We start from the raw sequence: 14,829 nt of genomic DNA on the forward strand, positions 1-14,829 counted from the left end.
ATTTTTAGAATTCTTAGAATTTAGGATAGCTCGTTTCTCATTCAAACATAGCCTACATGTGCAGACTTGCTGAACTCTTTTCCCCTCGACTGTTGGTGAGCGCCTATTTTCATTGAAACCCCAATAGTAGTTCGCTGATGCTCTTTTTATTCGACATTTTTTTTGTTTTTGAATACACATTTGTGGTCTTCATATCTGCTTTTAAAATCAGATTCTTAACTCTATCGAGAGTAGACTTAGCAAAACATCTGGTGATCAAAATCTATTTTCGAAACCAAACATTTACAACACAGATAGAAAATAGTTATGTGAATACACGTTTCGTTCCTAAAACTCCTGTGTTCCTTTAGTTTATTACCATTTAACCCCATAACAACTGGCGACGAGGATTCGACTTTCACACGGGTTAACTCCACAAAAAAGAAAAAAACAATATTCTAATTGACTTCAAAGAACATCGGGTTTAAAGCTAAGGAGTTCGTTGGCAATTACGTTCGAAAAGAAAAGAAAACAAACACATGGCAAAGTTATCAAAGCCGGAAGCTAATAGACTCGCGCCAAGAAAATTCCTCAAGCCAAAGCAACCTAATTAAGTATGTAAACAATTTCTACACGTGTATAGGATTACACCCAACCCGAACACACCAACAGAAGTCTCACTGCAGAAACGATGTGTTGAATGGAAAGTGAAATCCGTTTTTTGACAAGCTCTTACCCAAACAGTCAAGGCCACTAGTGACCATTTATGTACCCAGTAAACGTTTCATGTCACGTGAAATGGTGTTTTTCAAAAGTTATAAAAACAACACATCATTCTAGGAGGTGTGTACAATTACTAAGAGAGTCGGTGGCATGGTATATATCATCCAAGGACCAATATATACTCACAAACGTCACCAGAACCAACTAAGAAGATGTTGATCAGTTGAAACCAACGACAGTCCACCATTTAAATATGAGCCGATAGACACCGTCTTCGAAACTTTGGATTTTGAACCTCCTCAGCCTACACCTGAACTGCGGCGGTTGTTCCGTAAGAGAAAGTTTACCGAGCCATTGAGGGTAAACCCTAAAAGGAAGAGGTACTGACAGCTTTTACGAACCAAAAGCTTGGGAGGGAGGTGTTGGAGACGCCCCTCCATTGGATTAATGGACTATCTCATAACGTCACTTCGTCTGGTGACGTCACTTCCGGTATCGAGTACCAGTGCCCGGCAGTCTGAGATTGGCCATAACAACAATAATATCGAAATCAAATAATGAGTACCATAACATAGAAATTAAATAATGAGTACCACATTATCAAAATCAAATAATGAGTACCATAATATCGAAAGCAAATAATGGGTACCAGAATATCAAAATCAAATGATGAGTACGATAATATCGAAAGCAAATAATGAGTCACATAATATCGAAAGCAAATAATGAGTATTATAATATCGAATTAAATTAGTGGATACAATAATATCTAAATCAAAGAGTGGTTGCCATAATATCAAAATCAGATAATGAATATATAATATTGAAATCAAATACAAACAATAGAACATTAATAGTTTAAATACAAGTAAAAATAGAAGAAAAGTACAGATAGTTCTTAAAAAGATACCCAAACATTTTTAATCTCATAGCAAAACACCTTTTCACAAAATCCATAATAAAAAAGGAGTCAAAACTGTTCTAAAACTAAGGAAGCTTAGAGATGATAATTAAACACATAATAATACAATATTAAGTTGGAGAAGTAAAAAAAAGATAACGAAAAAATGTATTCAAAAAGTTACTACAACAAGCATACGACAAACGACAAAAATAGAATTAAGAGAAATAGCAATAACCCAAATCCTGGTAGAAATACAAACAGTAACACTGTGCAGAAAAACTGTAATTCTAGAATGCAGGCACTCTGTCCGCTACAAAATAAATGTCTAACTAAAAGCATCGTTTCCAATACGACAATATTTGCCACAGAAGCACATATCAAGAACTATTACCTAGGAATGACCCTTTCTATATTTTGAAAGCAGATATTACGACCACAAAAGTACATTCAAAACAAAAAGACGTCAAATAAAAACAGCATACTAAACCACTACTGAAAGTTAAAGAAAAATGGGCACTCAATGATTTTTCGGTGGAAAATAGTTCGGCAAGAAAGCCAGCTTAAAGACTGTCAGCAGCCATTGTAAAAAAAAGTAATAAAAAGTATAAGAGATTCGTATGTTCAGTACGTTAAGTTTAAGGCAGCAGAGTAGTTTTGGCGAATAACCAGCAGGATCCTTAGTGTTTCCTCTACTCCTACCATTATCAATGGACCTGAGGTAATCTCGCCAGCATCTTACAAAGATAAACTCCTTGCCAAGAACTTTGCAGCCAATTTTATCTGTACGATTTGTTCGCGATCTGTACGTGATGCTGTCAAGCTTATCAAAACATTGACTCATGTAAAGCGTCTGGTCCCGACGGCATTGAAGTCATAATGCTCAAAAAGCTTTAACTGGAACTGGCTTCCATACTTAACAAAGCTGTTTAAACGTTTGCTTAAAAAGAGAAGCTTCCCAACTCCTTAAAAAAACTACATCAGTCTGCCCTGTATGTAAAAATTCCAATGATCGATCATTTTCCTCTCATTACAGACCAATCAATTTCCTGTGCGTCATAAGTAAGTTGCTGGAAACTGTAATAAACAGTGAAGTGATCAACCACCTCGGCAAAAATAATCTGCTCAGTAACATGCAGTATGGTTTCCTTTCTGCGAAATTTACAATTGATGTAATAACTGTTGCTGTTATATGACACAAGATTTGTGAATCGATCGACGGAGGCTTTGTCTCTTGAGCAATAGTTCTTGACATATCAAAGGCTTTGGATAGACTGTGACATAAAGGTCTATTAGTTTCTCTGATATGCTTATAAGAATAGTCACTGATGGGCAGAAATCAGAAACTCACTGTGTTAACGCTGGTATCCCTCAGGGTCCCATCTTGAGTCCCTGTTCCTGATCTCCATCAATGATCTCCCAAATTCAATTCTTAAGTCATTCGTAGACATTTATGCAGACGACAATCTATAGCGACACTTAAAAGGCCAGCAATGATAAACATCTTTCTGACGCTCCCTTCTTATCTTGAGAACGTGGTGCAACAAGGAAAAGGTATTGCTGGTTAATTTTAATGCATCGAAAACCCTTTATTATAATCGCTCTAATCCCCACCACGCCTGAATTGAAATAATTGGTTCTAGGCTAAAGGAAGCTCCATATCTTGACAAGCTTCTGCGACTGACCTTCACTCCTGATCTGAAATGGAACACATACATCAAATCTGTTGCCAAGATCGCTGGAAAAATAGTTGGATCACTCTACCGCTCCAGTAAGTATCTCACTGCCGATTCAATCTTCTATCTCTATAAGAGCCTGGTGCACCCTAAAATGAAATACTGTTGCCACATCTGGGCAGGAGCTGCTCGGCACGCCCTATTCTGCCTTGAAAGAGTTCAAAACCAGCTTCGAAACCTAGTAGATGATGCCCTTTTTTCTTCCATGCAATTTCTTAGCCACAGAAAGATGTCGCGAGTTTGTCTCTACTCTATCGCTATGTTCTTGCTAAGTGCTCGTCTGAACTCCAATCTATGGTCCCCCTTGCCAAACTTTCACAAAAAAACACTCAACTAGCTAAAACCACTATATATGATTTTCCCCACTCTCTATCTGTGCTTAAATCTAAACGCAGATTCCATGAACAAAGCTTCTTTTCCCAAAACACTACTTTCTAGCTAAATACAACACGGTATCCTTAAAATCTAATATAAACAAGTCCCTGCTAAATCGGCCTAATAAATAATCGTATTACACCCAATTTACACCATTAACGAGTACTTCACTATCACCTTACATTCATTAACTCTTATCCTCGAGTGCCCTTCGGATTTTAATAAGTGTTGACTCACAAGTAAAAAAAGCTCAGACGACCCGTGTAGACTATGTTTCAATGAGATTTGACAAATTTTTTCTTAAATCTATCTTAAATTTTAAAGAACTCTAAAATTTATTAATGATGGGACTACCCCTGTTTCAACTAATTTCCCTAACGCCCGCTTCATTCTTTCTGAACATCGGGTTTTGTTATTTGTTTTCTTCCTTGAAAATAATCACTTATCAACGCCCGAGGGCCACTCAACGATAAGGATTAAGTATTAGGTAGGTATAGTCTTGCCGGAGGCAGACACATTGTATTTCGTTCCACAGGCGGATAGTTATAGGGAAAAAGCGCTGCTCATAGATTTGTAAAAAATTTTGCGCAGGCATAGAGAGTGAGGAAAGTTGTTGCTGGTTGTTTAATTAGGTGAGTGTTTGTTGCGAACGTTTTAAGGGGAGGAACAATAGACTGGAGCTCCGTTGAGCACTTACAACAAAAATATCGAGTAGAGATAGACTCGCTATGTCTCTTCCGTGAGAATGAGTGTGTAGGTAGGCGAAAAGGCCATCTTCAGCTAAATTTTGAAAAAGACGGTTCTGTCAAGGCAAGAAATGGTTTTATTAGAGAACTTCACCGCAGATGTGGCAATAGCAGTTCCTAATCTTAGGACATATGTAACTATTGTACAAGGAGAGGATTTTGTCGGGAGAGATACGTTCTAGAGCGGTAGAACGATGACACCATTTCTCCAGTGATTCTGGCAACCAATCCATTTCAGGTTAGGGGTAAGAGTCAGGCCCAGAAGTTTGTCGAAGCCGGGTGCTGTATCGCGAGAGCTATTGATTTCAACTAGGACAAAGTGGGCGTATTGATTCCAACTAGGACAAAGTGGGCGAATGAGCGTTGGTGATTAAAAGATAGAAGTTTGGTTTTTGATGTATTAAAGGTAACTAGTATTATATCTTCGCTCAGAAATTCAGGTAGGGAAGTTCACCAGCAAATATGCGCCACCCAGTTCTCTCCCATCAAATGAACACATACTACGCTATACTGAACTGTGTATGAGCTAATCTTCCTATATTCTTTGAGTAGTAACTGGAAGTGTTGATGGTAGGTTATTTGGTAGGTTAACAAAATGGCTGCGTGTAGTTAGCTGAGGTAAATTGAAGAACATGAATTATTTAGAAAATATATATATATTATTTTTACTGTTTTTATTATGTCTATAAAATCAACAAAGTAACGAAGAAGAAAACTAAATAATAATAATAAGTCATTCTAAGTCTTGATTGCAGGACAAAACATTTAAATGGAAAGTTCTTATGGCTGTTAAAATCGAAATCGCCACGTGCACTGATGCGCGTCAATTTTTAAAGTCACTTGAAGTTCAAATGGAAAATTTTGAAAAAAGAATAGTAATCCAAGTCCTTCCATACAATTGATAAAAGTACCGTAATTAAACAAAGAATACAGAGAACTCCTCGACCAACTAGTTCTTTCCGACGGTTTGTCCGTGTGAATATTGTCATTAGATGATCGACTTGAAAAAACACAATGACATAGCGCGATTCGTGACTCTGTAGCTTTTTCCTTCTCTCTTCTTTTATTTCATCAGTTAACGGGACGATACAAGACTTGCGAATACCGACCTTCGCCGCTCTTTAGTGCGTCGAATTTATAACTCTCAAATAATTGCCATATGCCTACTTTGAATGTGTCGAATCTTACGCCTTCCTTTAGTATGTCGACTCCACGACTCTGAAGTAATGGTATTGTATTGCATTCTGTCCTTGTAAGGAGACACGTAAACAGTAACCCCGCTCTCATCTTTTTTTTTTTTTCAATTCAAAGATCGTAGTTCCCGGTATAGCAAAGTGATTCCTTTGCTTTGCTTTTTATAGAGCAGCATTTTGTTTTCGCTGAATAACTATTTTTTACAAACAGTCGGCTTGGAGAGAGAGAGAGAGAGAGAGAGAGAGAGAGAGAGAGAGAGAGAGAGAGAGAGAGAGACTTGTTGACCACTTGGAAGATACTGTAAAACTTATTTGATTTTAACAATCGCTGTTCGCACATGGCCCTTCCACGCGTGCGCCCGCCCACGCACAAAACGAAAGGGTTTCTTTTAGTGGACAGCTACCTGTTACCAAGATGGAGTTCTACACATTAGACCAGAATCGTATGACGCAAGACTAGATTGCAATGGTGACATCTGATCGACGTGTAATTTGATATCGTTCGAGAGAACATTTCCAGCAATTGCGTAGCTGGAAATATTATGAAGTAGACCAGACCCTATCAAATGCTTTAGATATGTCAAGAGCTATTGCTCTAAAGCCAAAACCATCGTCAATAGTTTCACTAATACTGTGGGATATTACCATCAGCACATCAGCTGTTTATCTCTCAGAACGGAAACCATATTGCTTGTCGTTGACTTGGTTGTTTTTGTTGAGATTGTTAATAACTTCTCTATTAATGACGGACTTAAGCAATTTACTTATGACGTACAGTAGGCTGATTGGTCTGTGCTGCCATAAAAGATACCGATATCCCGTATTTTTAAATACTGACTATATTGTCGAGTTTTTACAAGGTGTTGGAAATCTCTTTTAAGGCAGTGTTTCGAAACTATGTGTGTATTGGGGCTAGTTCCCATTGTAGATTTTGAAGATGATAATTAAGAAGTTGTCAGGGCCAGTTGCTTCACTAGAATCAAAGTCCTTGATAAGTTTGGAGAAATCTCAGGCGGATATATAGATGTCGCTTTGCGTATTGTCAGTCCTTGGAGAAAATTCATGGGGTAAGCCACAATTGTCACACAAGATGTAGTTAGATGCGAAGTTTTTTTGCGAAGAGAAAGTAATCACCGTTTATGATGGCAGTGATGGAAGTTACATATCTGTTTAGAGCCCTGTTAGTTATACGAAAAAACTCATGGGAACCTCTGCTCTACTACTTTAGACTTTACAGTTAGGGCGAAATACACTCGCGTTTATGATGACTTTTAGGCAGTGGTTGCTAGTAGTCCTACAGGCAGCTTTAGTTTCTAAAGATATTTCGTTTAAAACAATTAAAATAGTGACTTCTATGTGCAATTGTAACAGCACATCCACAGTTGACTATTTGGTTTAAGTAGAATTTGGGGGAGGGGAAGTAGATAACTGCCTATGCTAATAGTTAGCCGATCTGTCAAGTAGGGTGCAACAGATGATGAACATCCTATTTGAACATGGAGCGTTCGTGTCCATTATGGCATTTCTACATTTTTTTCCGACTATTTGTTTCCGTATAAAAAGTTATCAAATATAACATTTATAAATTTTAACAAAGTTTTTACTTGGTAAAAGATACTTAATATTTGTCTGCTATAAAAGACGCTACATATTTGTCTACTATAAAAGATGCTAAATATTTGTCTACTATAAAAGATGCTAAATATTTGTCTACTATAAAAGATGCTAAATATTTGTCTACTATAAAAGATGCTAAATATGTGTCTACTATAAAAGATGCTAAATATGTGTCTACTATAAAACACGCTAAATATTTGTCTACTATAAAAGATGCTAAATATTTGTCTACTATAAAAGATGCTAAATATTTGTCTCCTATAAATAATGCTAAATATTTGTCTACTATAAAAGATGCTAAATATTTGTCTACTATAAAAGACGCTAAATATGTGTCTACTATAAAACACGCTAAATATTTGTCTACTATAAAAGATGCTAAATATTTGTCTACTATAAAAGATGCTAAATATGTGTCTACTATAAAACACGCTAAATATTTGTCTACTATAAAAGATGCTAAATATTTGTCTACTATACTTTGTGTAAAGATATTTCATATTGTGTTCTGTCCATTCTTCGACTTTATTGCGACTACAAATCCTGTGCGCTTTCATCGCTCGGTTCAGTATCAATTAAAAATTAATTACTATTAATCGTTGTGCCTGCATATTTATATCAATATTATCTTCATATCAACCATCTATGTTTTACACTAGTTTTGATATATATATATATATATATATATATATATCAATGTACATGAAAGTATATTTATCTCTTTCATTCTTTATTTGCGTGTAATACATACAAGTCGTAGACAATCCTCAAATTGCTCACATTTTAAAATAATACGTAGTTCACATTAATATCTATAAACCTGGATATATTTTGATAAAGTTTGCATTTACTGTTATGTAATATATTTATTTTATGTATTTCCAGGGGGCTTTGCAAGATGTCAAAATAGTGACCAAATATCATGGCTTTCTCGTGCAGTGCCCAGACCAAGATACAAGTAGGTTTTAACTTTACTTTTCTACATTCAACTTTTGTTATGTTTTCTCTGGTAATAAATAATTCGATGTTTGATCGTATTATTGAATTGTCTATTACAACGTATGAAATAAAAAACGACAAACATCTTAATTGCACGTTGTTGTTGTTTTTAAATCTAACTGCATAAATATATAGAAAGAAAGTAAAGGAGAAAAATAAAATTTTCTGTTATTTTCATGTTTTTAAAAGATGAAATTTACAATTAAATAAGTTTGTTTTGCTGGAGTTTAAAAAATATCTTTTAAAAATTATCATCAGGTTTAAAATTATTACATATCTTTCATCAAACACGTTGACTACATTTCATTCGTAAATTATATAATTTATCTATCTTAATATATATATATATATATATATATTATTATTATTATTATTATTATTATTTGCTATAATAATTATTGAATACTTACAGATACTAGTGTTTCATCCTTTCGGGAATCGTCAGTGCAAGGTATCACGATTAACGCTAGTCGAGATATTCGAACCACTGAAACAGAAGTCATGCCTTGCTTCATTAACAAGGACCTGAACTATTCGGATACCACCACTCACGAGATATATAGTTGTTAGTTATTCTTATTAAATGTTTTTAACGTCAGTCAGAATGATCTAATCATTATATGACGATCTGTGCATATGAGCTAAGTTGCACTCATAAGTATAACTAAGAAACATTTATATATGTATATATATACATACATATATATATGTATGTATGTATGTATGTATGTATGTATGTGTGTGCGTTTCTTAGTTATAATTATGAGTGCAATTTATATGCTAATTGTTTTAATAAGTGAAGTAAATGTGTCTTAAATCTATACGAAATAGGCTGAGCAAAATATGGCATGCATGAAATGGTTAATAAAATTCATGATTATTTCTTTAATCCAATTATATTTCATACAAATAAACTTCAAATCATGAATGGTAGAGATTGAAGCGCGCTCTGCCGTTCATGATTTGAAGTTTATTATCTTGACTGTCTAAACTGTCATATTATTTATAACTTCTAATGATTACATTTTTATGATCGTCACAACAATTGTAATAACGACAACCTTATGATCATCACAGCAATTGTAATGTCGGCATTTTTATGATCCTCAGGTTAATTGCACTGTCGACATTTTCTTGGTCGTCACATTTATTGTAACAACGGTATTTATTGATCGTAACAATAATTGTAATGTCAAAATTTTTATAATGTCAAATTAAATGGAATGACGACGTTTTAATGATCGTCACATTAATATTAATAGTGACATTTTTATGATCGTCACATGAACTGTAATGATATATTTATGATTGCCATATTATTTGTAATGAGAACATTTTATGATTAATTGAAATGGCGATATTTTTATAATCATCAAATCAATTGTAAAGGCGATATTTTTATTATCCTTACTCCTATAGCAATTCAGATATATCGTCAGATTAATTTCAAATACGACATTTTACGATCGTCAACATTAATTGTAATGATGACATATTTAGAATAGTAACATTAATTCTAACGACTACATTTTATGATTGTTACATGAATTGTAATGAGGACCTTTTATGATCGTAAAATTAGTTATAATTACGAAAATTTATTATTGGCACATAAATTGTAACGTAGATATATGTATGATGGTAACATAATTGTAATAAAATGTTTTTATAATCGTCACATGATTTGTAGCATTAATTGGCACCAGTTGTATGATAGTTACATTAATTAATTAACTACGACACTTTTATGATCATCATATTAATTGCAGCTACGACATTTTTTATGATCCCACATTAATTGGTACTACGACAGTTTTATGATCATCACATTAATTGTAACTACGACATTTTTATGGTCGTCACATTAATTGTAATGACAATTTCATGATTTAATTTATTTATTGCGGACTATTATTTTCATCTTTATTAGTAGTTGTTTCACAACGATTCGACCAACTATTCCTCTGGCCTTCGTCAGGTGCTAACCGTGACAGATAGGAACTTCGAATCTCCTACCTGCATTCTCAGCAATCACAGCCATCCGTAGTTATCGTCTCACTATTTTTTGGCCAAGTAAGCCTCTGGCCGGCTTTGAGTAGGATTGGAACCGCTATCTTCAAACAATTCTCACCTGAAACCGTAGAGATTCAACGTCTCTATAAACTGTGCCAATTGTTATTAAATATTTTTTGACCGTCACATTAATTATAATGATGACATTTGTATGATCGTATAATTAATGGCAATAACGCAATTTAATGATCGTCACATTAATTGTAATGATAGTTTTATGATCTTTAAATTAATTTTAATGACCACATTTCATATTCGTCACAGTTATAGTAATTACGTTTGTTATTTGTTATTGTGATTGTTATTATGATTTGCTATTGTAATTATGATTGTCAAATTTATTCTAACGTCATTAACTCTATCGTCCTTTGAGGGAATATGTCTATTGAAACATCCCCCAGACTATTCTTTTATTGCAAAAGGCTATCGAAACCGAAATGAGTCTGGTGGTAAGATGGGGTTTGTCATCACTGGTAACAAAATTTCTCATCGTATAGCGATCATTGAATAGCGATAAATTAGATAGTACTGGGAATAAAATAGCGATAGTACTAGGAATTTATGAAAAAATTGCTAGTACAAACTATATTTTTCAAAATTATTGTTTGATTTTAATAAATATTGTTTATTAAAATTTGCTGTACGGTACTCAGTAATATAAAATTTTCTATATTTTGGTAAGTATCACAAAATATATAACATCATTTTTACGTTAAGAATATATTATCTTATTAAATAAAATAGAAAAAGATGTATTGATCTATTTATGTCTACTATATATTGATAATACGATATATCAATATATATATATATGTATATATATATACACACACACACATATATATATATGTATATGTATATATTTGTGTATGTGTAGTGTATACATGTTTTATCTACTTATGTTTCTTGGTTTTTAATAAGAACTAATAAACATTCATTTCTTTTTATTTATATATGTATACATATTCTTTTTTTATTTATATACTAGCGGGGGGTACCCGGCGATGCCCGGGTGTCTTGAGGTAAATCAAAACTCCGGGGGGGGGGGGTAATAAAAAAATGTTTTGGTAGGTAAGTATGAGAATCGAACCCGTACCCTTGAGTTGGAAATTAATGTGTGAAAAAAAAAATAACGGACACGTTACCCATTAGGCCACCGCGACATACATACAACACACTCAGGTTTGAATTTATTTATTAAACTATAAAAACAGGCGTGTGCAATAAAAGTTAACTCTGCTGCTTCCATTTGACCTAATTAAGAAGGTCAAATAGAAGTCACGCAGTTGTTTACCCAAGTTTGACTGTTTTTTGTTTTTATCCCACAACAGATGTTGGGGGGAGGGAAACCAGCTCATAATTGTCCAGATTGAATAACAATTGTCTGATGTACAACATTGATCAAAGCTGATTGCTTCTGGACGGTTTTCTCGGCGCAATGCCGAGAAGACGTCGTTTGAGTTTAGTTTCACATATTTATACTAAAAAGCCCAAAATAGCAATAATTTTGTAAAAGTAGACGTAAATAAATCTATAAACTACATGCGTTCCCAAATCCTACATATTATTATCTAGGACCGATATACACAGTTTTAAGCGATAGTAACGACCCCGGGAGCGTGTGCTCGAAAAACCTTTTGAAGACATACACGAAATGAGCACACACATTTTGCCTTTTATATATATAGAAGATGTATGCATATTCCTTTTTATTTATATATGTATGCATATTCTTTTTTTATTTATATATGTATGCATATTCTTTTTAATTTATATATGTATGCATATTCTTGGTTTCAGACTGTCCCACATGTTCACAACATCACCAGTTGCAAAAGATGTTCGAAAAAATGCAAAGTGATATTCAAAACTTAAACAAAAAGGTAAGTGAACAGATGTAGAAATTTCTAAAATTCAAAGCTTAAGATAAACAAATCTTGAGAATCTGTGGCTAATGATTATGAACGTTTTTTTTTAATCTGAAATGTTTGAATTTTGAAATGATTTAAAATAATTTAAAGAAATTGAAAATTTAAGAATATTTATTAATTTATGTGTAATGACTATTGTTAACATTTCCCAATAATCAAACTTATGCCTAGCAACTCTATTCCCAAATAATAATCCGTTAATTAGTTTAGGTATCTACTATATAAACATATACAGAGCTAACTTTATAAAAGAAGAGATTATCAACTCTTGGGTTGTTATCTATTGATTAAAAAAAACTGAAACAATTTCCAAACATCAAAACATTTTCTTGCTTCGATTGTTGATTGTGTTTCTTTTCTTCATGTTTGTGTTCAGCTTCTGCAGGCGGAAGAAAGGTTATTGAATCTGGAGCAGTGTCCGTGCCATTATTGCTACTATAATGGCTCTATAAGAAAGGAGGGTGAACGATGGAGTCCAAACAAGTGTACAATTTGTATATGTAAGGTAAGCAATCGAACGTATACGATTTGTGTTTGTTGTTTAACTTTGCTTTTCTTATATCAAAAGTTTGGAGTGTGATTGTTTGCAGAGCAACAATGTTTGGGGCAGTTAACGCCGAGACAAACTAATTAGTTGTTAGATTACCAGGTTATCGCAGAATGTGCCGACCAGGTGTTACATCAGCTGATGTTGGCCTCATCCTCCCTCTGATCATTCTAGATGTGTTAAACTATGAGAGCCTTCTTTTTTCGGATCAGGTATAGTTCATCTGTTTCTGGCCGGTTTACTCTTCAAGGGATTCATTCTAGTTCTTCTGGAAGGTGGAATTATTGCCGGACGCCTAAACCGACCTTTCTGTTTAAGTTATTTTCATTACTCTGTGAGGCAGGACATGGTTTCACTTAACCTTTCTGCAAGTCGGAAACGGAGAAATAGTAGGTATAGACGTTGTCGTCTTCCTATAGATATGTGCACGGTAATTTAGTGGTTTTATGGTTGAAATTTCGGATTTATGATGTAATATTTATACTATTTAATGTGTTGCGCTGAAAACGTAAAATTCTTTCTGATAAATTAAAATCAACTGATGTTTATTCAAGATTAACAAAACATATTTGTCAATAGACAGCCTTTATTTTTAGTAATAGATCAGAATGAAAGAGCAGAACGAATAACTAACCCACCTTTGAAATATCTCGTTTTAACAGTCCATTTGCAAACATGAATTAGATTCGCTTCCTAGCTATTCCCTCCCTGCCTTAGTGTTGCAATCTTAAATAATAATTAAGACAACATAGTTGCTTATTTATAAGAGCGTTCTGAGAGAAATAGCTTATTACAGGATACATCCCATACTGTGGCTATGACGTTCTGCAATGACTGCTATCATGATTGTTACAGCACTTAGTGATAACTCTATGCATAGTCTTTAGCAGAATCCATCTAGATGCGAAATAGGATCGAATAACATCAGCTGTAAGACTTAAAAATCTGATGTAATCTTTTCTATCGAAATTGTTTCCATGTTATCGACCACGACTTGTATATCAGTCTGAATCAAAAGAATAATAATAATAAAGCAACATCTCATTCCACAAATGCCGTAGATTACATCAGATGAAGCGTTGTGTAGGTAACATCTATGATGAGTAAGCCCAAATAAGTATAAACGAAACGACTTGAACTTGCCTTATGGACGAGATTAGGACATCGGTTTTTGTCATCGGTTTGTCAAAGAAAAATCTTTATAAGCTTATTTTGTACAAATACTTTTAGAGGGATGTTTTTCTATCTTAAAACCTAAACTTGCGTTGAACTCTACATTTGTGCGAAGTCAAGCAAACAGGATTCCTTTTTTGAGAAAGTGTGGGAGTCTTTATTTTGTAAATTGTCTACTGAAGATGATAATTCAACTACCATTGACTAATTGAAAACGAGGTTTACTTCCGTATAAATGCTTGCTTCGACCTTTACATTTCAGTTTGTCTTATTTTATTCTTACGATAATTAAAGAAATGTTTTTCTTGAGCAGAAAACCTTGTCGTAATTGTTTTCAGAAGAAAACTTTGTTTATTCAATTTTGTAGTTAATCAATATTTGATTTGTTTTTTTTTCTTTGTCATTTGTGTCATCTGTTTCTTATTCCATTTTTATAATTAAATCTCCTCTTTGATTAAATGCGTTCTTATTACTTTTTTTGCGTTTTATAGTTCCAGGGAAAAACGTTTACAATGCTTAAGCATCTCATTATATTTTTTACTGTTTTTTAAATATTGTTATTAGAAAAACTTTTTGGTTAATTTAACTTTCAGAATGCAACTGTAGAATGTAAACGTCGCGATTGTTCGACATATGACTGTCCTAATCCAGTCTATCGAGATTGTTGCAAACCAGAGTCTGACGGTAGGTACCAAGAAAAACAGGAAAATGCAGTTATGTACTTTCCTTTTTTTCAGTCTTATTTCGTTTTCTAAGATATTAATAAAGCACGCTAGAAGGCCATAAATGTTAAGTGTTAATATATTTTATGATTATATTTATGCATAGAAAGTTAA

At 33.7% G+C, this 14,829-nt stretch overlaps 1 protein-coding gene across 2 annotated transcripts in view; it reads left to right on the plus strand.

Moving 5' to 3' along the window:
- LOC145248005 (protein kinase C-binding protein NELL2a-like) overlaps positions 1–14,829 on the plus strand; it is an 841,882-nt gene that overhangs the window by 595,801 nt on the left and 231,252 nt on the right. For both annotated transcript variants that reach the window (XM_080109694.1, XM_080109695.1), the window contains exons 5-8: positions 8,156–8,228; positions 12,143–12,225; positions 12,650–12,778; positions 14,587–14,677. In XM_080109694.1, coding sequence (XP_079965820.1) covers positions 8,156–8,228; positions 12,143–12,225; positions 12,650–12,778; positions 14,587–14,677 — 376 coding nt within the window. The remainder of the gene's footprint in view (positions 1–8,155; positions 8,229–12,142; positions 12,226–12,649; positions 12,779–14,586; positions 14,678–14,829) is intronic.

This window comes from Euprymna scolopes, chromosome 26 (assembly GCF_053919585.1).
Source record: "Euprymna scolopes isolate OS-2025 chromosome 26, ASM5391958v1, whole genome shotgun sequence".
Classification (NCBI taxonomy): domain Eukaryota; kingdom Metazoa; phylum Mollusca; class Cephalopoda; order Sepiida; family Sepiolidae; genus Euprymna; species Euprymna scolopes.